At 48.6% G+C, this 24653-nt stretch overlaps 1 protein-coding gene and 1 long non-coding RNA gene across 6 annotated transcripts; one reads left to right on the top strand and one right to left on the bottom strand.

Moving 5' to 3' along the window:
* Nucleotides 1-2716: 2716 nt before the first annotated feature.
* On the bottom strand, nt 2717-23494 carry LOC122207632 (zinc finger protein 548-like). Of its 5 annotated transcripts, XM_042917729.1 has the most exons (5): nt 12337-12543; nt 11184-11346; nt 10350-10391; nt 7621-7747; nt 2717-5821 (listed from the first exon to the last, which is right to left on the bottom strand). In XM_042917729.1, the coding sequence occupies exons 3-5, from the start codon at nt 10383-10385 to the stop codon at nt 4296-4298; spliced, it is 1689 nt and encodes a 562-aa protein (XP_042773663.1). In that variant the 5' UTR covers nt 10386-10391; nt 11184-11346; nt 12337-12543; the 3' UTR covers nt 2717-4295. The 5 variants fall into 5 exon arrangements, with proteins under 5 accessions (XP_042773663.1, XP_042773665.1, XP_042773664.1 ...); XM_042917731.1 differs by lacking the exons at nt 11184-11346; nt 12337-12543 and adding an exon at nt 23271-23494; XM_042917730.1 differs by lacking the exon at nt 11184-11346.
* Nucleotides 12820-14509, top strand: LOC122207658. The gene is made up of 2 exons (XR_006196956.1): nt 12820-13532; nt 14209-14509. It is a non-coding gene; the product is annotated as an uncharacterized LOC122207658 (long non-coding RNA).
* Nucleotides 23495-24653: the final 1159 nt, after the last annotated feature.

The raw sequence follows: 24653 nt of genomic DNA on the forward strand, positions 1-24653 counted from the left end.
TCCATTTCTTTTGTTAACCTTAAAAGTGCCAGTTATTTTGCCAGCCAAAGATGGGTTTGAGACCAGCTGAGAATTGTAACCTGGTACAAGCAAGATTTGGCAAAGCCATAGGCAAGTCTGGAGAACAAAGAAGGAAACCTCTCTTTTACAGAGGAAGGCAGTTGGGCGGAGACGTTATAAACTAAAAGTCCATCGGAGTAAACTGGGAGTTATAAATATGGATTCTCATTATCTGAGCTATGACTGCCTCTCATTGGCTGGGCTGTTGAGGGTGGGAGTAGAGGAAGAAATCATTCTTCCGACTGATGGGATAGTAAAGAGGACTGGACTTGCAGGATCCACCTTTACTCTTCTTGTTGGGTGTGAGTTTGATAACTAGTGGTGAGAGTGAGAGCGGGGCTCGAAGTCACTAACTGTGAGATCATGGCCTGGGCTGAAGTCGAATGCTTAACGGACTGAGACACCCAGGTGCCTCATTCATCCATATACTTTTAATCTGTACAGATATGTCTTTATATTTAAAGTGGGTTTCTTGTAAACAACATATTGTTGAGTCTTGGGTTTTGATCCACTCTGACAATCTTTCTTTTGATTGGTGCATTTTGACATTCAAAGTAAGTCTTGATATAGTTGGATTCATAATCTGTCACATTGGTTTTTGTTTTCTGTTTGTTGCCCTTGTACTTTGTTCCTATTTTTGCCTTCCACCCATTTTCTCCCTTTTGTAGTTAAAAAAAAAAAATGTTTATGTTTGGAGAGAGGGAGAGAAATAAAGAGCAAGCAGAGGAGGGGCAGAGGGAGGGAGACAGAGAACCCAGGCAGGCTCAGCACAGAGCCGGACTCAGGGCTTGAACTCACCACACGTGAGATCATGACTTGAGCTGAAATCAAGAGTGAGGTGCTTAACCAACTAAGGCACCCAGGTACCCCTCCCTTTTGTAGTTTTAATTGAGCATTTTATGCATTCCATTTTCTCTCCTTTCTTAACGGTTGTACTCGTTTACTTTGGTGGTTGCCCTAGAGCTTACAGTATACATCTACAGCTAATCTAAATCCACTTTCAGATAACACTACCATTTCACAGGGAGTGTGTGTGCCTCAATATAACAAAATATTACTAATTCCTCTGTCCCCTTCCTTGCATCGTTCCTGTTATTCATTTTAATATATTCACACACATATATACTCTAATACATTGTTGCTGTTTTTTGACAAATTGTAATCTGTTAGATAATTAATAATAAGACAGTTCTTTTTTTAAATTTTTTAAAGTGTTATTTATTTTTGAGACAGAAACAGAGCATGAGCAGGGGAGGGGCAGAGAGAGAGACACACACACACACAGAATCTGAAGCAGGCTCCAGGCTATGGGCTGTCAGCACAGAGCCCGATGCGGGGCTCGAACTCACGGACTGTGAGATCGTGACCCGAGTTGAAGTGACGCCCAACCAACTGAGCCACCCAGGTGCCCCAAGACAATTCTTATTTTACCTTCACTTCTTCCTTTTCTGATGCTCTTCCTTTCGTTGTAGATCTCAGATTCTGAGCTATATACCATTTTCCTTCTCTCTAAAGAACTTTTAACATTTCTTTCAAGGCAGGTCTACTAGCAACAAACTCTCCATTTTCGCTTGAGAAATTCTTTATTTCTCCACTTTTGAAGGATAACTTCACGGGGTACAAAGTTCTAGATTTGTGGTTTTTTTCCTCTCTCAACACTTTAAATACTGCACTCCACTCTTACATGGTTTCTGAGAAATTGGATGTCGTTATCTTTGCTCCTCTAGAAATAAAGTGTTTCCTTTCTCTGACTTGTTTCAGAGTTGTTTTTTTTTTTTTTTTCTCTATTATCTGTTGTTTGAAAATACTATTTCTGGGTGTAGTTTTTTCTTTTAGCATCTTTCCTGCTTGGTGTTCTCTTAGCTTCCTGGATCTGTACCTGGATGTCTAAATTTGGGTAAATTTGGGGGAAATTATCAGTCGCTATTGTTTCAAGCATTACTTCCATTCCTTTTGGTCTTTCTTTCCTTCTGGCATCGTCATTATGTACCTGTCACACTTTTTCAGTTGTTCCATAGTCGTGAGCTTTATGAAACAAAGTTTTCAATGTAAACATAAATTTATATATAATTACCTTAATTTTGGCATTCTTTTGTACATGGTGAGGTTTGAAAGATACAGAGTGGAGTCTTGAATCATTTCCCTCCCACGTATCACTCCCAAACTGTTCTCTTTCCGTTTCCTATTCTATAATGCTTGTTACCCTTTCTAAAGTTCAAGTTTCTCAATGAGCCACCTGGTTTGAAGATTACATGATGAAAAGATGACCTCAAGCAAGAGATCCTACCAGCAGACTGCCTTTGGACCTGAACTGCAACTCTTCCGTAGTCACCAGCCTGTTGGCCTGCTCGGTAGATTTTCCACTTGCCGGGCCATCACAAATGCTTTAGCTAATTCTTTAAAACACATATACACTCCCAGCCCCCCACACCTCTCTCTACACACACACACCCTGATGCTTCTCTGGAGAGCCCAATACACCACAGAACTGAACACTTAAAAATGACAAGATAGTAAATTTTATGTGTACTTTACACAAAAACATTTTTAAAATGCTTTAGAAACTTTTATGATACAAAGATATAGCTTAAAGACACTACTAGAAAAAAAGAAGCCAAACAAGAATTTTCCAAGAAAGGTGTTTCAGATGGTTCAAGATTTTTTATTGATAATGAATTCATATGAAACTGAATTTAAATTTATTTTATCTAAACTTCATTTTCCATTCTAAACAACTCTTACGCTCAGTGATTATTAGCACCTTTGTTGTTTATGAACAGTGCAGCTCTAATACATAACACAGAGCCTTGCCGGTTATCCAGTGCCATGCTTGCACACACAACATGGACAATACTAAAAATACATATATGCGCTTAGTAAACACAGCTATACAAGAGTAAGCGTAGGATTCTATTTAAATAAAATTCTAGAAAATGCAAATGACAGTGCCCACCTGGGGACGGCAAGTTGCGTAGGACTGGGAGAGAGAGAGTACAAGGGGCCAATGGAAACTATATATAGGGGTTATGGATTATTCATTATCATGGCTCTGGCAATGCTCCCATTGTGCATACTTATATGAAAATATATCGTACACCTTCAATAAATGCAGTTTAACGTATGTCAATGCCTCCATAAAGCTGTTAAGAAATAAAGATACCATATAAAATCTGGATCTCCTCTTCCTCCCGAAATATCACATCTGGCAAAGCTGTACTGACTCCATTGACACCCTTCCCAATATCTTATTAACTCTGATTCTTTCTCAAAACAGAAGGAAATGCTGACAAATGAGGAAACTATGCTAAGCAAAATAAGCCAGTCACGAAAAGACAAATACCGTATGATTCCACTTACATGAGGTCTCCAGAGCAGTCAAATCCATAGAGACAGTATAAAAACATAGCTGCCAGGTGTGGTGGGTGGCGGGTAGAAGCTTGTCTCGTGGGTCTAGTTTCAATTTTGCCAGATGAAAGGAATTCTGGAAATAGGTTGCACAAATGTGTGAAATTTTTAACACTACTAAGTGCACAGAGACAGGGTAAGCTGTGCTAGGTGTGCACAACACACATGTAAAATAAAGAACTATATTACAGTGGTTCCCAGGGATAAATGAGAGCCGGTATTTGGCTGAAGTCTTTCCCCCTTTGCAATGTTCTCTGGTGTGAACTTTTTGGGGCCAAAAGAGGTTGGACTTTTAGATGAACAAACGCCCATATTTGTTGCACAGATAAGGTCTTCCTCCATTGTGAATTCTCTGAAGTGGAATGGGGCTGGAGTTGCACCTGAAGACCACACTGACTACACTCCAAGGTCTTCCTCCAGTGACCTCTTGATGCCTAATGAATGGCGAACTGCACCAAAACAATTTCCCACATTCACTACCCAGCAAAACCTTGGATTGTGAGTAACTTGTTCTGCAACTATTGCTCAAGACGAGCAAATATTTCTCATGAATGTTAACTTGATAAATGAGCTGTGTCTCGCAATACAAGTAGTAAGTGACGCCGAACATCCCATGATCACAACTGGGCCAGTGGTTCTTGAAATTCGCTTTGATAGATGGGTGCTCCGGGTTGCAAGCATGTTTCTGGAAGGAATTATACTCTCAAACCAAGGTTTTACTGTACTTCTAAGGTGCTTCTCCAGGGTAACGAGTTTAAAGTGGTACCTAAAAGATTCACCATATTCTCTGCATTTACATTTACAAGTTGCTTTACGAGTGTAATTCTCCGCTAATGGGTTGGAGTTGTATCTAAAGCCTTCTCCACATTTATGGTGCTCATAGATCTGTCTTCATTGTGGATTTTCTGGTGATGAACGAGGTGGGACTTTCTAATGAAGGCCTTCTGACATTTGCCACACTCATACGGCCTTTCTCCAGTGTGGATTTTCTGATGCTCAACAAGTATATGCTTGTGGCTAAAGGCTTTCCCGCATTCGCTGCACTCATAAGGCCTCTCTCCAGTGTGATTTCTCCAGTGTTTAATAAGGTTGGAGTTGTACCGAAAGAACTTCCCACACACGCTGCACTCATAAGGCCTTTCTCCAGTGTGAACCCTCTTATGTCTAATGAGTCTGCAGTGGTACCTAAAGGATTTCCCACACTCGCTGCACTCATAAGGCCTTTCTCCAGTGTGATTTTGCCAATGTTTCATGAGTTTGGACTTGTACCTAAAGAATTCCCCACACAAGCTGCACTCATAAGGCCTTTCTCCAGTGTGAACTCTTTGATGTCTAATGAGCGTAGAGGTGTACCTAAAGAATTTCCCACATTCCCTGCACTCATAAGGCCTTTCTCCAGTGTGAACCCTCTGATGTTTGATGAGTGTGGAATTGTACCTAAAGAACTTGCCACATTCATTGCACTCATAAGGCTTTTCTGCAGTGTGAACTCTCTGATGCCTAATGAACGTGGAGCTGTACCTGAAAAATTTCCCACATTCGCTGCATTCATAAGGCCTTTCTCCAGTATGAACCCTCTCGTGTCGTATGAGTCTATAGTTGTACCTAAAGAATTTCCCACATTCTCTACATTCATAAGGCCTTTCTCCATTGTGAAGTTTCTGATGTTTCATGAAGTTGGCATTGTACTTAAAGAATTCCCCACATTTGCTGCATTCATAAGGGCTTAATCCAGTGTGAACTCTCTGGTGACTAACGAGTGTGGAGTTGTACCGAAAGAATTTCCCACATTCACTGCACTTAAAAGGCCTTTCTCCAGTGTGGATTTTCTGGTGCTGAACAAGGTGGAACTTTCTAGTGAAGGCCATCCCACATTTGCTGCACTCGTAAGGTCTTACTCCAGCGTGGATTTTCTGGTGCTCACCAAGTACCTGTTTTTGCCTGAAGGCCTTCCCACACTGAATGCGCTTGTAATCACTCTGTCCGCTTTCAAAGGCCTCCCCGCACTCGGGGTCCCTGTGTGGTTTCAATGCACTGCGAGGGGTCAGGTGCTGGGGCAGGCCTGTGCCGGCCGGAAAGTCATTTCCGTCTTTGCAGCACGTGCAGCTACTCTCTGCCACGTGAACACTGTCGTTCGTTGCAGAGGAAGGCCTCCCCTCCTCCCTTCTAGAAAACTGGTCTTCAATCCATTCCTTTTGGTTTGCCTCACAAATATATAGTTCCTGATCAGAGTACATTCCATCCTGCTCAGCCGAGGGCAACATGTCTTTCTCACACTGGGCCTCCTGGACGGAAGAGTCTGGCTTTGTAGTCCTGACCGGTGATGTCTCCTCGTCCTGTGCTCCATGCCAACAACCTGTAAGCAGAGAAATGCTGGTCAATCGCAGGCCGACTTTGGGATAAGACAGCCTCATCGGGAATTCGTGTCGGACACAACCACGAATGAAGCCATGGGACTGCTCATGGGCCAAGGGGCCTCGAGACGGTGAGAGGAAGGCCCGCTGTGCAGAGCTCAGCCTGGCCAGCGCCCACGATGGGACAGCCCTGACTCTGGGGAAGGACACAAGGGAGGGGGGCTGTCTCAGTCCATGTGGGCTACTATGACAAAACACCACAGACTGGGTGGCTTATTATAAACAATAGTGATTTATTTCTCACAGTTCTGGAGGCTGGATCAGGGTGCCGGCATGGTGGGGTGAGGGTCCTCTTCCGGGCTGCCAACTTCTCACTGTGTCCTCACATAGCTCAAGGGGCTGAGGGGTCGGTGGGGTCTCTTCTACAAGGGCACTAACTCCACCCATGAGAGCTCTGCCCTCACGACCGGGGCGCCATCTCCTAACACCACCACGCTGGGCACGAGATTTGCAACACAGGAATCAGTGGTGGGGGGTGAGAGCACAAACACTTAAAACACAGCAGGTGGTGTGTAGGGAGGGGAGGCAGGGATTCAGGTCACTCCTGGGCAAAGGGCTATGTCTGCTGGTGACTGGTGAGCACTGTGTAGGAAACGGTAGACTAGAAATACCTACCTAACCACAACAGAGACACTGTAATTCAAAACTATTTAAGGATACACACAGACCTCACAATATCCTACGTACAGTCGGATGTTGGAGAGCCTGTGAAGGCAGTGATGAGACAGAATTAGAGGTGAAGGCTAACAGGTGTTGGATTGTGGCAGAAAGGGGATCAGAATTCAGAGTAGAAGTGAAAATGGGAAAGAAAAGGTAGAAATGAGGTCTGGTGGGGCGCCTGGTTGGCTCAGTTGGCTAAGTGTTCAACTTCAGTTCAGTTCATGATTTTGCACTTCATGGGTTTGAGCCAGTGTCGGGCTCTGTGCTGACAGCTCAGAGCCTGGACCCTGCTTCGGATTCTGTGTCTCCCCCTCTCCCTGCCCTGCTCGCACTCTGTTTCTCTCTCTCTCAAAAATAAATAAATGTTAAAAAAAAAAGAAAAGAAAAGAAATGAAGTCTGGCCTGTCCTGACACCAAACGATGGTGGACAAAGGACAGATTGCCAGCTCTGACACACATCTTTCCCCAGCCCCATGGCACCAGGGCCATGCTTTTGAGTGCCTCTTGCCACTGATGTAGTAATGCCGGCCTATTAGGTACCCAGGGTCCTCCCCATGGCTCAAGGTGAGCACTGATGTGGCACCTGATACAGGCCAGTCCTCAGTGAAAGAAAGGAAAAGGAATGGCCAGCACACGACCAGAGCAACTCAACACAGGACATCTGACATCTTAAAATTCCAAGAACTTCACAGGACACACTGTAGAAACAACCCAGTGTGCCCTCAAATTAGTAACTAGGTTGGTGCCTGCCATTCCTGGCACAGGCAGGAGGACCCAAGAAATGTCAGCAGGAGGAAGGGGGAAAGCCTGGGGCACCACGGTTCCAAGCATCTAGACTAAGTGACCACATCAGGGACAAGCCAGGTCTGAGGGATCTCTCAGACAAACGTGAACATCTCTGACTTCTGAGCCCTGGGACCTGCTGGGGAGGAGCGGGTGCAGGGCACACAGCCCAGTCCTGCCAGGAGACCAGGAGAGGAAGAAGGACCCTTGGTCTTGTGGGAAGGACAGAGCTACCCCTGGGGAAAAGGGGCAGAACAGAGCCCAGCCCAAGACGCGGGGCTCAGTGTGAGGGCCTTACCTAGGGAGGACAGAAGCGCCAAGTTCTCCATCATCACAGCACGGTACAGGAGTCTCTGAGCTCCATCAAGGAGGCCCCACTCTTCCTGGGAGAAGTGTATGGCCACGTCCTCAAAGACCACGCGGCTCTGCCAGAAGTGGATCGGTTTGGCTCATGAACAGCTTCTTATGTTGACTGTGTCCTGAGAATTCTGCATTTATCTATTGGCCATCCACTAACTACAGGGCTAAACTGACGGTCAAATCTGTTTGCATCTCCTCTGATACCCAGAGCCCACACTCTGAGCCACCTCCTTCACTGACTCACACAAGTCAACACCACCCCCGCCCCCCGCCCTAAATCAACCAGGGCCAGGTACCGGACAACCAGGGCCATCTCTTCTACCCCAGATACACTAAAATTATACAGAATAGCCATCCCTAAGCTGTTCGCCCTACCCTTCCTGCATTTCTCCCACAAAGTCAAATAAACTCTGCTAAAATGATTCCCTTTGCTGGTGGTTATGCCTCCTAACCAAATCCGATGCTCCCGTGTGGCCCTGTGTTACACGGTGTGCTCCCACCTCCTCGACAAATAGAATAAAAAACCTTTCAGCGTCATCGGTCTCCACGTCATCGCTCGCCCGCTTCCGTGAACTGAAATCCTGTGAGTGCCATTCCTGATACACTTCTCTCCCCTGGACCTTCGGTCCTCCCCCCACACAGCCATCCCCGTTCACCCTCCTCCCCGACTTCCCAACGTCGAAGACTCACCAACTGCTGGCGGCACTGGCGCCTGCTCTCGTCACCACTGATCGCTGTGTTCAGAGCACGGCATGAAGGGAGGAAGACCCCACGTAGCCTGTGGGCTCAGCGATGTGGGCCTCTCCCCATCTCCCGCTGGCCAGTTTCCCTGGGGTTCCCCGGGTCCGACTCCCCAGTGAACTCGGACTCGTCCCTTTCCCTTAAGCACCTGGAGCTATCCACACTCCTCTTCACCTGCATATCGCTCCTGGGACTCCTCTCCCTCCCGACGCTGACCCCTCCACAGACACCCCCCAGACACCCCGGGCCCACGCTGGCATTTCCTTCACTTCCCCAGAGGCCATTCTGCACATGGAACCCAGGCAGTGCATGGAGATGCATCCAGGATCCAATTCAGGCCCAGTTCTGCCCCTGAACACAGGGAGTCCCCAGGTCCCCCAGCGCCAGGCCAGCCTCCAGCCTTGCTTTAAAGGTCCCCCTGCCAGGCCCTGCTTCTTGCTTCATCCTCAGCCACCCTGCCCACGTGAGGACCTCACATACCTTCAGCCCCTGCACCTTCTCTATCCCACCCACCGCCCCGTAACCAACTGTCCCGTAAGCAGTCAGAACCTCCCCGTCTCCTTTGAAGGCCAGGGACACTCATGTCGCACCCACACACCCACCCACGTTAGGTCTGGCAGCTCTTCGAGCTGATCCACCGCCCCCTTAACATCTAGCTCATGTGCACGCCGGTCTCAGAAGACTTTCTCGCTCCCACCCCACCATCTCTCCCTCTCTGTTCTGTCTCTGTCTCTCGCACACACTCACACACAGACACTCGGATTCCTCAGCTTTAAATAATAAATAAATAAATAAATAAATAATAAATAAATAATAAATAAAATAAAAATTTATAAATAAATAAAATTAACAAATAAATCTAATTCCCCACCCAGGTGCCCAATCAAGGAACCCCGTACTCAGGCCACACCCTTTGTCCCATCCCTGCTCCCCTAATGGCATCGCCCCCACGGCCTAGCGATGCTACCTCCCGGGGCTGGTCCACAGCGCCTCCGAGCCCACACCAGCCCCCACACTGCGGCTGCCTCCAACCTGAATCTACCCCCGGGGCTCCAGACCTCCGTGTCAAAGTGCCCACGTGACCCCTCCCCTTGGGGCCCCTGGAATATCTGAGACTAGAGAAAAATGGAGTCTTCACATTCCACCTGGAAAGTCCTCATACAGCTGACTTCCTCCATTTTAGTTGAAGCACCCATCCTTGCAAACAAGGCCAAAAACCCGGGGCACCCCAACCCTTCCCTCTATCCCACCTCCTCATCTCCCCGAGTCTCTCCGTCACAAAATATGAGCAGCCCTGATTCAAAATACACCCAGAAACCAGCGACTCCTCTATTTCCACAGCCACCAGTCCCATGTAGCCGTAACACTCACCCGCACTGTCGCCCGGGCCTCCCTACCTGCACCCACACCCCCTCCCCCCTGTGTTTTCCACTCCGCAAAGGGAGCCTGTTAAAATTGGGGTCACACCACCTTCCTCTTCTGTTTCAAACCTTCCCTGCTTCCCACCAACCTCAGATTGGAGACCCCAAACCCCAGCTGTCACTGAAGGTCTGGTACCCGTGCACCCCTACCTACCCCCAACCTGGCTTCCCATTCTTACCAGGTATGAGAGACCTGTAGTTTCCCCAACATCCCAGCTAAGTCGCACCTACAGGCATGTGAACATTCTGAATCCTGCAGCCAGGATTCCCTGCCACGTCTTACCACATCACTTGTTAGAAACGGGAACTCCTCCACATACAATCTAATACCAAATGTAGGATCCCGGGCCTGAGGGAAGCACATGGTCCTCAGGCTCAAGAGAGTGAGGACAGGAGAAGGCTCCTGTGACAGGACACTGCCACTCCCTGGGGGCATATACACAGCATGCCAAAACTACCTGGGTGACAATCGGGATGGCTGAAAGGTGCGACACCCTCCACTCACCTGCACGGGGTCCATAAGCATTTCTGCCACCGCCATGGGACCCTATGGGAAGGAGACAGGAGACCATGAAAAATGGGTAACCATGGAAGGATCTTATAAACTGAGCTGGACCACCAGCTGTGCCCTGCCCTGGAGCAAAGTGATCTCAGCCTCATGGTCTAAGTTCAGCTCCTCAAAAAACAGGTTGCCTCTTATGGATGGGGTAACTGAGCATCCATGGGAAACCCTGAGCATCCCTGAGCCTAAGGGGGAAAAGAGCTTATGGGGATAAGAATGCTTTCGACCTCATTGGGTTCATATTGGTACCGAAACGTCAGGAGTACATACTATGTAACAGATCTTACTGTCCATAGAATCCAGTTTTGTGGATTTTCAGGGCAAATGAAGTGCTAGGATTTTGAAATTTAAGGTCTTTATGTTTACTGCTTTTTACGATGTCAGGAAATGTACATCAAACTTTATATTGTAAACAGATTAAAATTAATCTCAAATAAATTACGAAGTGTTTGCATAAGTTTAACTTGTTGAAGAGGTTCATTTCTAATTATCTACCCATGTATACATATTTAGAAGAATTTTTTTAATGTTTTGTTTAGAGACAGAGAGAGACAGAGTGAGCAGGGGACGGGAGGAGAGCGAGCGAGACACAATCCAAAGCAGGCTGCAGGGTCCGAGCTGTCAGTACAGAGCCGGACACGGGCTAGAACTTACAAACCGCGAGATCATGACCTGAGCCGAAGTTGGATGCTTAACCGACTGAGCCACCCAAGTGCCCCATACATATTTAGAATATTAATTAGTGCTTAAGTCAACAAATTTTTTATACATTCTTACGTTGGCCAGTTGTAGGAAAAGGTTGGGTACGCAGACAAGCCGCTGGTCCACACAGCGACAAGAACTGCTGCTACTTAATCCTCAGAAGGGGGCTTGTTGGAGGCCCTGGACCGGACAGCGGCTCATCCCACTGGCCCTGAGGGGTAGGGCTGACAAGCATGCCCTGTGTGGGACCCCGCCACTCCATCAGCCTGGAGGACATTTCCCTTGCTCCACAGAGAGTAGTCCTGAGGGTCGGCTGAACCCACAGGTGTAGAGTCTACACCGGTACACACACTGCTCCACCGAAGGGCAGTTCCTCACCCCACCAAGGCCTCCCTTCCTAGAGATGCAGAAGGATCTCTCCTACAGCAAATCTCTTTTCCGGAGGAAGCATCAGGGATGCCAACGCCTGCTTCCCATGCCCTACCCGCCAACTCTCAGCCCTCAACTTCCTCATCATCTGAAATCATCTTAAGACTCCCTCCTTGGTCGGGTCCTCAGGCCAGGCTCTGGAGCAGTGCACACCCTCCACACCTTGGACAGCTCCAGCCCAGCTCCCTTCCCCGTCCTCCAGACCCTCACTTCTACGGACCCACGTCACGTCTCCACCCTCAGATATCTCAGCATCAACATGTCCAAACCGAACTCAAGATCTCCCCGAAACCTGCCCGCTGGGCTCGCTTCCCCACCTCCGTTCTCTCAGATGTGCAGGCAAGGAAGCCCTGACCTGGTCCTTCACTCCCCACTTGTGCTCACAGCTACAGGCGACGCAGCAGGAAACCCCGTCGGCTCTGTTGCCCGAGTCTGCAGAATCTCCTCGCATCTCCCTCCACGGCCACCGCCCTGGCCCAACCTCCACCATGACTGCCCGGGGTGGTTCCTCAGCAGCCTCCCCGTCCTGCTCTCCCCTAGCCTAACCGATCTCTGGGCGCGCACCTCCCACCCCCGCCCTGGACCCCCGACCCCGGAAGATCCCAGCCGCGCACGCCGCCCCTGCAGGCGACACTCCGCCCCGACCCCTGGGCCCCGACTCAGGAGCCCCTGCGGGACCGGGACCCCGAACCAGGACGCCCTCCGCTCCCGCCCCGGGGGCCTGACTGCGGGGAGCCGAGCGGGCGGGGAGAGGAGGGGCGGGGCGGGCGGCCGAGGGCCGGGGGGTCGCAGCACCCACCTGCGCCGGCTTCACCGGCGCGGCTTCGGCCTCCGACCAGTGGGAAGAGCGGGGCGGGACGCGGCGGGCGACCGGACGGGGGCGAGGGCGCCTCGCAGCCGCCTCAGCGATGAGGACAGCGACTCTCTCCGCGCCCTCCCACTCCGTCACCTCTGCGCCAACCAAGCACCTGAGAAGCCCTGAACCCGTGAAACCGAGGGCAACTAAAACGACACCGAGAGTGGACGCCGGAAGTCTCGCCCCCCCAACCCAGTGCGCACGCACGCCAACGTCACCCTCTCGTGTCTTCATTGGCTCAGCCGCCGCCGACGCGCACCGCAGACTTATGGGTAATGTGGTTATCCGCCGCCACCACCAACCCACCGCGCAGACTAACGCCCTCCTCCCAGCTAGCGGACGAAGTGCCGGAGGCTAGTGGGGGGCGCTGGGAATTGGAGTTCCGCTGCTCCGAAGGAGGGGCGGGGGGGGGGGGGGGGGGAGGTGTCTTCGCCTGCTTTTAAAGGGGACGGACCCAGATTTCTCGGCGCACAGTCCGGCAGTCACAGAAAGGTTAGGGACCTGTTACTTCATATGCTACGATGCAAGGGAGGTTCCCAAAAGCTACAATGCAAAGGGACACACCACATCAGGACAACGGGTCCACTCAGCGCTGCCAACTACCTCGTCGCTTTTCAAATACAGGCTGAATCTCTGGAGTCTGTTTTAATGAGCCTTGTATTTGTCCCAGGACAAGAAAGAAAAGGCTTCGGACAGAGCCATGGAGGGGAAGGTGGGGGAAGCATGATGGGGCATCACCCAGGTGGGGAGAAAGGGCCAAGCTCTGCCTCGGTTTCCTGGAAAAACCTCTTTGCTACCTGTGCAGTCAGTCACTGGTTGTGTTTGAACCCAGTGAGTAACACAGTTCTTCAAATACTACTGCTTCTGAGACATTTTTCAATTTCAGATTAAGAATCTGAAATCTGGAAAGAATAGTAACTTAATACACGCCATCTTCTGCCAGGACGGTGTGGCCCCTTCCGTAAGTCGAGGCACCTGTAAGAAAGGAGCAGCCTGTCCTACAGACAAAGGTGACGGATCCACTCTCCTGTCCTTGCTGGGAAGTGATTCTCATTTCACCTGAAATTTTACCACTGGTGTCCTTACAGGACGTCGAAATCATCTGTGAAAAACACTTGTGAAACGGAAATTACTGAAAGGTATTAATAATGATCAGTTATTCAAAGAGAGTAGCAGAAATACAGCTGGGAAGACATAACTTGTTCACATTAAAAAAAAAAAAAAAAAAAAAAAAAAAGGAAAGTTGAGATCTTAAGGAAGTTTGCCAGAACGTGAAATCTGAAAAGCCAGAGAATGAAGCTACGCTTATGGCTCTGCTTGAATCTGGCCACACTCAGGTTTTTGTCTTTTTTATACTTGAAAACGAGGCTATTAACTGCTTGGAGAAAGAGAGACACTATTTTGAAAGGCTTGCCTAGATGGTGAAAATGAACAGGGAAACTGTGCTGTGGGGGGTGTATTTACGTATCTGAGATGCACAGTACGCACCCACTGGGTTTCAGGCTCTCCGGTAGGTGCACGGGACACATCGGGGAGAGAGCTGCCAGCCGCTCTCTGTATCCCGACTGTTCTGTGTTTTCTCCATTTGTCTCTTTAGCGTTCATCTGAAGGCCAAACTAACAAAGGTGTGTACTCCTGTCTTCCTAGTCAGTTTTACAGGCTTGCAGAGCTCTTACTGCAAACAGCTCAAGAACCAGCCCTAATGTGTGTTTCTGCTTCCTGCCCCACAAAGCATGTCCCCACCTGGGGACTCCCTGACACATCGGTCATAAAGGCATAATCTCAGTGCCCCCTCCCGCCCTGTCCTTCCTGCAGGTGACATGGTTTTGTGCGCACCTCCGAGGTGTGCCAGGCCTCTTATTTCTGGGTATGTAGAGTGTAGCTAAGCTACTTCCTGGTGTCACTGTCTCAGCATCCATTTTGTTTGGCCAAGCGGCCTGCAGGGGACTTTACACTGACATCCACTTCCTCATGGAAGTACATGTCCTAGATTACAGCCTGAAGAGTCACAAGCAAATGTAAGTTCCTGACAGGACTTCCCAAAGGCCCTTGTAATGACCCCACCATTCAGCACCCTGTGCGGTACTTAATAAATGTTAATCTACCAGTCACAACACAGGAGACTGTTGAGTAGCACAACTTGCCTTCCAATGGCATCGACCTCTCCATGTTGCACTCATAAAGACCCTGGCGCGATTCAAAGACATGTCCTGTGTTTAATGATTTGGTCTTGATTCCTATACTGATTTTGTCAGGACACCCTAAATATCCTGTATTCAGGTTTTTACAATACGTTACTAAAAAAGTCAGTAGTTAGGAACTTGATTAGTTACTAGCACCTTCTGTAATTTTTGCTCAAACTTCCCACTTAAGAGCAACCGGAGAAAGTCAAATATGTATACTTAACAAATCACACAGGATCCCCACTTCTACTTACCCCACCCCCACCCTGCCACTGCACCCTCACACCAGCATCCTACAACCAGGGCACTCCTGAAACCTTACCTTTTTTCCATTACAGAGCATTCCCCCTCTTCTGTGTGCCTCTTTCTCCCAAAAGCAGGAGATGGTAAACACACAGATACTATTTATAAAGATTAGAACAAAACTCATTGGAATAGAAAAAAGAAAAACACTAGAGGGGCACCTGGGTGGCTCAGTCAGTTAAGCGTCCGACTTCGGCTCAGGTCATGATCTCACGGTTTGTGAGTTGGAGCCCCGGGTTGGGCTCTGTGCTGACGGCTCAGAGCCTGGAGCCTGCTTCGGATTCTGTGTCTCCCAATCTCTCTACCCGTCTCCTACTCCCACTCTGTCTCTCTCTCTCTCAAAAATAAACACTTAAAAAAAAAGAAAAAAACACTATAAAAATTGATGAAAATAAAAAGCTGGTTCTTTCAAAAAATTATTGAAATTGATAACTTTAGGTAGGTCAAGAACATAAGAGCAACTAAGAAAACCAGGTATGAAGGGGAAATATGATTACTGACCCTGCAGAAATTAAGAGCATCATAAGGAACTATCATGGGCAACTTTACCCATCAAATTTAAACAATTTACAGGAAATGTACAAATTCCTTAAAAGATGATTAAATATGACATAAGAGGAAAACCTAAAGAGAACTACACAAAGTAATAGTAACTGAAAATCTTCCCACAAGGAAATCCCAAGCCCAGATGCCTTCAGTAGGGAATTCTACCATTTAAAACAAGAAATGCCACTAGTCTTCACAAATTCTTCCAGAAAATAAAGAAGAAACATTTCCCAACACATTCTATGAGCTTAAGATTCTTTTGATCTCAAAGTGAGATAGAGACAACACAAGAAAACCACAGACCAATTAACCCTTATCTATAAAGATATCAGATACATGAAAATTATCAGAAAAGGGCATCTGGGTGGCTCAGTAGGTTAAGCATCTGACTCTTGATTTCGGCTCAGGTCATGCTCTCACAGTCATGAGATTAGGCCCTGCACTAGGCTCCATGCTGGGCTTGGAGACTGCTTGGGATTCTCTCCCTCTCTCTCTAATCCTTCCCTGCTCATACATTCTCTTTCTCTCTCAAAATAAATAAACATTAAAAAATGTATGAAAATTATCAGGAAATCTGATTTTGCTGCATATCTTGAGAATAATACATCATGAGCAAGTGGGATTTGTCTGGGGAATGCAAGATGGGTTGATTTAACATCTGAAAATTAAAATTAATCAATGGAATACACCATATGAAGAGAATAAGAGACAAAAAAAAACAAAAAACCACCACATACATGATCATCTCAACAGATGCAAAAATTGAAACTCAGAGCCCAGAAATAGGTCAACACAAATACCATCCACCTATCTCTGACAAAGAAGCAAGGACAACTCCATGGAGAAAGGATAATCTTTTCAAAGTGTGGTGCTAGAAGTGAAAAGCCACAAGTAAAAACAATGAATCCATATATAGAACTTTCACTTTTCACAAAATTTCACTCAAAATGGGTTATAGATCTAAGTTTAAAATACAAAACTTTATGACCCCTAGAAGATACCATAGAAGAAAACACGTGACCTTATGCTTGGTGGTAAATTTTGAGATACGACACCAAAATCACAATTTATTAAGAAAAATGCGATAAGCTGCAGTTGATTAAAAAAAATGTCTTCATGGGGCGCCTGGGTGGCTCAGCTGGTTGAACATCCAACTCTTGATTTCGGCTGAGGTGGAGATCCCAGGGTCATCAGATGGACCTCAATGGAGCCTGGCTTCAGGCTCCATACTGTGTGTGGAGCCGGTTTAAGATTCTCTCTCCCTCTACCCTACCCTGCTAGTGCGCTCCCTCTCTCTCCCTCCCTCTCAAAAAAAAAAGTCTTCTCCATAAAAGACAAAGTTAGGGGAATATGAAAAAATGCTCCACATTTGTCATTAGAAAAATGAGATGGGGCGCCTGGGTGGCTCAGTCAGTTAAGCGTCCGACTTCGGCTCAGGTCGTGATCTCACAGTTCATGAGTATGAGCCCCGCATCGGGCTCTGTGCTGACAGTTCAGAGCCTGGCGCCTGCTTCTGAGTCTGTGTATCCCTCTCTCTCTGCCTCATCCCCACTTATGCTCTATCTCTATCTTAAAATAAAATAAAAACATTAAAAAAAAAGAAAAATGAGATAAAAAACAACAAAATTTTAAAAGTTACGTTCCATTATGTATCTACTTCAATGGCTAAAATCGAAAATAATGACATCGTCAATGCCTGGAAACAAAAACTCTTATTCTTGCTTGTGGAAAATAGTAATAGCACAGCACTTCCGGAGTGCAGCTTGGCAGTTTCTCATAAACCTAATATACTGTGACCATGGAATGCGAGAATCATGCTTCTTGGCATATACACAAACGAGCTGAGAAGTTACGTTCACACAATACCGCCACTTGGATGTACAGCATGTTTATGCATAAATGCCCAAACCTGTAATCAAGATGTCTTTACAAAGGAAAATGAATAAACAAATTTTGGTACATTCATACAAGCAAGATTATTCAGTGATTAAAGAAAATATGCTATCAATTTGAAAATACACAGAGGAAACTTAAATGCATAATACTAAATGAAAGAAGCCAACTGGAAAGGCTACGTGGAGCAGATGATTCCAACCGTAGGACATTCCAGAAAAGGCAAAACTGTGGATAATAAAAAAGATCAGTGGTTACAGAGGGAACAGACAACCCAGGATGGGAACAAATATTTGCAACCTATATATCCATCTGCTGCAGGGTTAGTCTCCAAAATCTGTAAAACTCCTACAACTCAATGATAAAAAGCTAACAACTGGATTAAAAAAAATTTTTTTTAAATATTCATTTATTTTTGAGAGAGACAGACAGAGTGCAAGCAGGGGAGGGGCAGAGAGAGAAGGAGACACAGAATCTGAAGCAGGATCCAGGCTCTGAACTGTCAGCACAGAGCTCCACGCAGGGCTCGAACCCATGAAGAAGATCATGACCTGAGCCTAAGTCAGAGGCTTAACTGACTGAGCCACCCAGGCGCCCCTAATAACTGGATTTTTTCAATGGGCAAAGGACTTGAACACACATTTCTCCAAAGACATACAAATGGTCAACAGGTATATGAGAAAATGCTCATCACCACTGATCATCGAGTAAATGCAAATCAAAACCGCAATGAGCTATCGCCTCACATGTGACAGGACAACTATTAGCAACACAGCAAAACACAGTCTTGCCAATGACGTGGGAAAGCGGAACCCTTGTACACTGTCGGTGGGACCGCAAAGTGGTCCAGCTATGGAGCACATGATGGATGTTCCTCAGAAAAACTAAAAACAGAGTTACCATAGTGGATATCAAAGTCATAATAATAATACTAATAACAATAATAAAAGTAATAAATCCGAGGACTCGGAGAAACTGGAATCCTGCGCACTCTTGGTGGGCATATGAAATGGGTACAGAAATATGTAAACAGTTCTGCAAAATATTTACACCGAACCAGCACTTTCACTTCTGAGTATTTACCTATAAAGAACGGAAGGGTCTCAAACGTTCTCAAAGGGACCTTGGTACACTCACGCTCATAATAGTATACGTAACAGTCACTCACTGCGGTAAGTCCTTTTCCAGTGTGAACTCTTCAATGCCCAGCGTGGAGCTGCATCTCAAGAACTTCCCAGGATGGCTAAACTCCAAAGGACTTTCTTTGTTCAGTGTGAATTCCCCAGGGTCTAGTGAATGTGAACACCCAAGGAATCTCCAACACGCCTAAGGCCATTCCCTGGTGTGAACTCACGCACACTGAGGTTAGAGCTATACTTAAAAGCATTCCCACATTTGGGGCACTCAGAAGGCCTTTTTCCAGGGAAACTCTCCTATTTAATGAGATTGGCATGCACCCATGGAATTTTCCACCTAAGGCCTTTATCCAGTTTGATTTCCTCAAACAAGTTTATGTTTGAGGAAGAAGGCGTTCCTATAGTCACTGCACTCATACAGCCATTCCCCAGTGTGGGTTTTCTCACAATCAACAAATATACATTTGTAGCTGAAGCTTTTCCCACATTCACATTTCTAAGAATTTTGTCCACTTTTTTTTTTTTTTTTTTTTTTTTTTAAATAAGCTCCATGCCTAAGGTGGGGATTGAAGTCCCAACCCTGAGATCAAGAGCTGCACGCTTGGGGGGGCGCCTGGGTGGTTCAATCAGTTAAGTGTCTGATTTCAGCTCAGGTCACGATCTCATGGTTCATGGGTTCAAGCCCAGCGTTGGGCTCTGTGCTGACAGCTCGGAGCCTGGAGCCTGCTTCGGATTCTGCGTCTCCCTCTCTCTCTCTCAAGAATAAATAAACATTGGGGCGCCTGGGTGGCTCAGTCGGTTAGGCATCCGACTTCGGCTCAGGTCACGATCTCGCGGTCCGTGAGTTCGAGCCCCGCGTCGGGCTCTGTGCTCATGGTCAGAGCCTGGAGCCTGTTTCAGACTCTGTGTCTCCCTCTCTCTGACCCTCCCCCGTTCATGCTCTGTCTCTCTCTGTCTCAAAAATAAATAAACGTTAAAAAAATTAAAAAAAAAAAAGAATAAACATTAAAAAAAAATTTTTTTTTTTTATACTTGTGTGCTCAGGGCACCTGGGTGGCTCAGTCACTTAACTGTCCAAGTCTTGATTTCAGCTCATGATCTCATGGTTCGTGGGTTCAAGCCCCACTTCAGGCTCTGCACTGACAGTTCAGAGCCTGCTTTGGGTTTTCTCTCTCTCCCTCTCTCTCCGCCCCTCCCATGCTCTCTCTCTCTCTCTCTCTCTCTAAATAAATACATAAACTTAAAAAAAAAAAAAAAAAAGAGTTACATGCTCTGGGGCGCCTGGGTGGCTCAGTCGGTATTTGACTATTGATTTCCCTCATGGTTCATGGGATCAAGCCCCGTGTCAGGCCCTGTGCTAACAGTGTGGAGCCTGCTTGGGATTCTCCCTCCCTCCCTCCCTCCCTCTCTCTGCCCTTCCCAGGCTCAATCGCACACATGCTTGTGAGCACACGCTCTCTCTCAAAATAAACTTAAAAAAAAAAAGAGTCGCATGCCTTACTGAGCCAGCCCGGTGCCCGTTTTATTCACTTCTAAAGTTCTCTGCACCCACCGAGTCCCTGTGTTGTTCCCACTCACTATGAAGGGCCTGCTCTTGGAGCCCACCTGGGCTGCCTATAAATCCCTTCACATTTTCAATGCAGATACAGATTCTGTCATGTAACCTCTACAGTTCTTCACAAATGAAGGCCTCCCCTCATCACTCCTGGAAAGTTCCACTCTAATCTGATGCTTTTGGTGCTGGCAACACTCTCCCCCACAGGCGTACAGGCCTTGCTCGGGGTGTATACCGTCCTGTTCAGCCAAGCGCAAAAGGTCTTTCAAGAGTGAGCTACACGTCTCACAGGGCTGGGCCTCCCGGACGGACGGGCCTGGCTTTGGAGTCCTGACCTGTGATGCTCCTACAGAAACACTGTGCCCTGAAGGGGCCTCCTCGTCCTGAGCTCCATGCCAGCAACCTGTAAACAGAGAAATGCTGGTCAAGCGCACGCTGACCTTGTTGTGTTGGGACGAGGCAGCCTCCTCGGGAATGTGTGTCGGACACACCCACGGATGAGGCCAGGGGACTGCTCACGGGCCAGGGGGACTCGAGACGGTGAGGCCTTCTGTGCAGAGCTCACCCTGGCCAGCGCCCATGGCGGGACAGCCCTGACTCTGGGCAAGGACACCAGGGAGAGGTGAGTGCAGGGAGGAGAGGTGGACTCCCTAACTCTCCCTCTGCAAATGACTTTCAACAAGGCCATGGCTGCCGGTGACTGGTGAGCCCCGGGTAGAAGACTGTGTCCACACCCAGAAACGTTCAAGGACCATTTAAGGGTATGTGCAGACTTGCAGGCCATCTTAAGCACAGTTGAAGTGTTGGAGAGCCCTCCAAGGAGGCAACAGAAGGGAATGCGTGACAGGTGGAGGTCACAGAAAGGAGCACATGGGGGACACCAAGAGCTGGAAGTCAGAGTAGAAATAACAATGCGGAAGAAAGGGTGCACATGAGGTGTGGACACTGACCCTGGATCAAAAGTGGGGGACACCAGACAGTTTCCCAATGTGATTTGAATCCAGCTTCAACATATACCCTCACAGCTCTGATGCACTAGGCCCACGTCCGGCTGAGCGTGTCCCATCCAGCCCTCAGGCACACAGGGCCATCCCTCTTACTGAAGGTGACCAGCTACGTGCGACCCGGCAGAGATCAGAGCTCGGGGAAAGACGGCGCATGCCCACAACAACCCAACCCGTGCCTTCCTACGTTCCAGAATTACAAGAGCTTCAGAAGAGGGTCCTGCAGAATCAAGCCAGGGGTCTGCACAAGTAATGACCGTATTTGTGGCTGAGATTCCTGGCACGTGGAGGCCCCCAGCATCATAAAGAGAGGGGATGACGTCGGGCACAGAAGTTGCACTCATCTCGAGAGAGTAACGAGACAAGGGACAGGAGAGGCCACGGCAGTGTCCCTGACAGACTTTATGATTTCTGACTCCTAAGCCATACTTTTTGAGGCTTCAGGGCAGCGGAGAACGGGGCGCGTGGGGAAAGGTGGTACAGGGCTCACAGCCCAGCCCTGCACCCACAACAAACGTGCCAGGAAAGGAAACAGTACCCACAGCCTTGACAAGATAAGCCCCGATGAGCCCTGGAGGGAGAGGGGGACAGAGCAACGCCCAGCTCAGGAGCACATCTGAGGGCCTTACCTAGTCGTGCGCGAAGTGCAGAGCTCTCCAGCATCACACGGCAGTACAGGCATCAGAGTCTCATCGAGGAGGCCCCGCTCCCCCTGGGAGAAACATCCGGCAGAGACCACACAGCCCTCGGCAACCGCACCAGTTCAGTCCATGCAACCTCTGCGTCTAGGGTCTTCGGTCCTCCCCGCTCCGCACCCTCCCCCCACCGTCCCGAAGCGGAAGAGGTGCCAGGCCGGCCGGCACTGGGCCCGCTCCCTCCCTCCCGCTGTGTCCGGCACAAAGTAAACAGGTGGAAAGGGAACAGGAAAGCAACTGCTAAGCTCTGGGCCAAGCACGGGGGACCCCCACCCCTCGGGGGTCTCGCAGATCTGGCCTCGCAGACAGCCAAAGCCCGAGTCACCTGACTGAATAAATGACCAGCACGGGACCTAGAGCCAACCACTCACACTCCTCCTAGGCTGCTCGTCACCGTACGGACTGTACCTCCCGCACGTCTCCCGTCCCTCCGCTGATGTACCTATTCCCACCCGCTCTGGCTCGCGCTCCATGCATTTCCGCGCTATGGTTAAGAGGCCGCTCGGCACGTGACATCCAGACAGCGCATGACAAACGCACTCGGCAGTTCTCTTCCCCAGATCACCAGTCTCCTAGGACCAGAAAGCACCTGGCCCTGCGCCTTGCTTCACCCTCACCCTCCGAAGTCTACATGAGGACCTCACAGACCCTCGGCCTCCCATCCTTCTGCGCCGCAGACGCTGTCCATTCTCTCCACTCAGAGAGAACACGCGGAGCTATTCCCAGCTACGCGGAGACCTTCACCCCGATCGTTTGAACATTCTGGATTCTGTGCCAGGACACCCCTCTGAGTCCTACCCCGTCTGTTCTCAGACAGGAAGTGATCCATATACTCCAGCACCAAGTCTAGACCCTGAGTCTGGTGAAACCACAGGCTTTCCAGACCCAGGGAAGCAGAACAGTAGGGGCAGACAGAGTCTCAGGAGAACGGAGTGGCGCTGGGAAGTGGGGCTCCTGGGCTCCAAACCGGGAGGGGCTGTGATGGTCCAGAAGGAGCCCTACCAGACTTCCTTGAGGAGCAGTCCAGGATGTCACAGAAATGTTCACAGGGGCGCCTGGGGGACTCAGTCAGTTAAGTGTCCGACTTCAGCTCAGGTCATGATCTTGTGGTGAGTTCGAGCCCCTGTGCCGACAGCTCAGAGCCTGGGGCCTGCTCCAGATTCTGTGTCTCCCTCTCTCTTTGCCCCACCCCTGCTCATGCTCTGTGTGTGTGTGTGTGTCTCTCTTCAAAATAAATAAACATTAAAAAAAATTAAAGAAATGTTTACAAACCCATTCTTTCAAAATGTGTGAATCACCGCAAATTTCTAAAGGACACACCAATCATACATCATGGTGCCGACTAGGGACCATGAAGGCTGGGCCACCCCTCACATACCTCTGCAGGTGCCAGAAGCATTCCTGCCGATGCCACGGGGCCCTAGGAGAGGGAGGCCAAGAGTAAGAGGTAAACAGGACGGGATTCTACAGCCTGGGTTACGCTGCAGCCTCTGCCCTGGAGCAAGCTGACCTGAGCCAGAGGGTCTAAGCGCAGCTCCTGGTAGCTAAAAGCTGTCTCTTACCTGCTCTGTGAATCTGTGGAAGAACTGAACCTCCTTAAATCTCAACACTTTATCTGTAAGACGTGGATAAGAAAAGGGGTGATGTTGGTATCAAATATAAGTAATACATGCTATGTATGAACTGTATGGGCCACATGATAAAGTTTCGGACGCGTGTCCAATACAAATGAGGAAGCAGGGTTTGAAACGTTTTTAAAAATATTTTTTAGGGACACCTGGGTGGCTCAGTCGGTTAAGCACTGGACTTCAGCTCAGGTCATGATCTCACGGTTTGTGGGTTCCAGTCCCATGTCGGGCTCCATGCTGACAGATCAGAGCCTGGAGCCTGCTTCAGATTCTGTGTCTCCCTCTCTCTCTACCCCTCCCCTGCTCACACTCTCTCTCTCTCTCAAAAATAAACATTAAAAAAAATTTTTTTTAACTTTAACGTTTTTTTTTTTTTATTTATTTTTGGGACAGAGAGAGACAGAGCATGAACGGGGGAGGGGCAGAGAGAGAGGGAGACACAGAATCGGAAGCAGGCTCCAGGCTCTGAGCGGTCAGCACAGAGCCCGACGCGGGGCTCGAACTCACGGACCGTGAGATCGTGACCTGAGCTGAAGTCGGACGCTCAACCGACTGAGCCACCCAGGCGCCCCTTAACTTTAAATGTTCATTTATTTTTTGAGAGAGAGAGAGAGAGAGAGAGAGAGGGAGGGAGAGGGAGAGAGAGGGAGAGAGGGAGGGAGGGAGGGAGGGAGGGAGGGAGGGAGAGGGAGAGGGAGGGAGAGGGAGGGAGAGAGAGGGAGAGAGAGGGAGAGAGAGGGAGAGAGAGGGAGAGAGAGGGAGAGAGAGAGAGAGAGAGAGAGAGGGAGGGAGGGAGGGAGAGAGAGAGAGAGAGAGAGAGAGAGAGAGAGAGAATGAGAGAATCCCAAGCAGGCTCCTCACTGTTAGCGCAGAGCCTGACACGGGGCTCAAACTCATGAACCAGGAGCTCCTGACCTGAGTAGATATCAAGAGTCAGACGCTTAATGGATTGAGCCACCCAGGTGCCCCGGGTTTGAAACTGTAAATGCTCCTACTTTTAAAGGTTTCAAGAGGACGCTACATATAGTTTTCCACTGTAAGCAAATACACATAAACGAACATTTCAGCCAACCATAAACGGTTTGCACATCCAAATATGGATATAAATACGTTTCTAAGTGGCCCTCTATGGACATCTTACAGGGGGACACTGGTTACCTGGTGTATAAATCAATAGCTATTTCATACCTTCTTACCTGAATGAGTTGTCTGGAGGAGCTAAGCAGGCACGTAAGCCACCTGCCTGCTCCCTAATCCTCTCAGGGATGAACTTGACCGGGGGGGGGGGGGGGGTCCCCCCGACTGTAGCAGTGGACC

This window comes from Panthera leo, chromosome E2 (assembly GCF_018350215.1).
Source record: "Panthera leo isolate Ple1 chromosome E2, P.leo_Ple1_pat1.1, whole genome shotgun sequence".
NCBI lineage: Eukaryota > Metazoa > Chordata > Mammalia > Carnivora > Felidae > Panthera > Panthera leo.

Excerpts from the sequence above, each read along its gene's own strand:
- LOC122207632 (XM_042917731.1), bottom strand. The coding sequence starts at position 10,385 with ATGGCGGTGGCAGAAATGCTTATGGACCCCGTGCAG. Across the intron at positions 7,748-10,349 it reads TGCTTATGGACCCCGTGCAG|AGCCGCGTGGTCTTTGAGGA; the intron begins GTGAGTGGAGGG and ends CACTTCTGGCAG. Across the intron at positions 5,822-7,620 it reads GGCGCTTCTGTCCTCCCTAG|GTTGTTGGCATGGAGCACAG; the intron begins GTAAGGCCCTCA and ends CTCTGCTTACAG.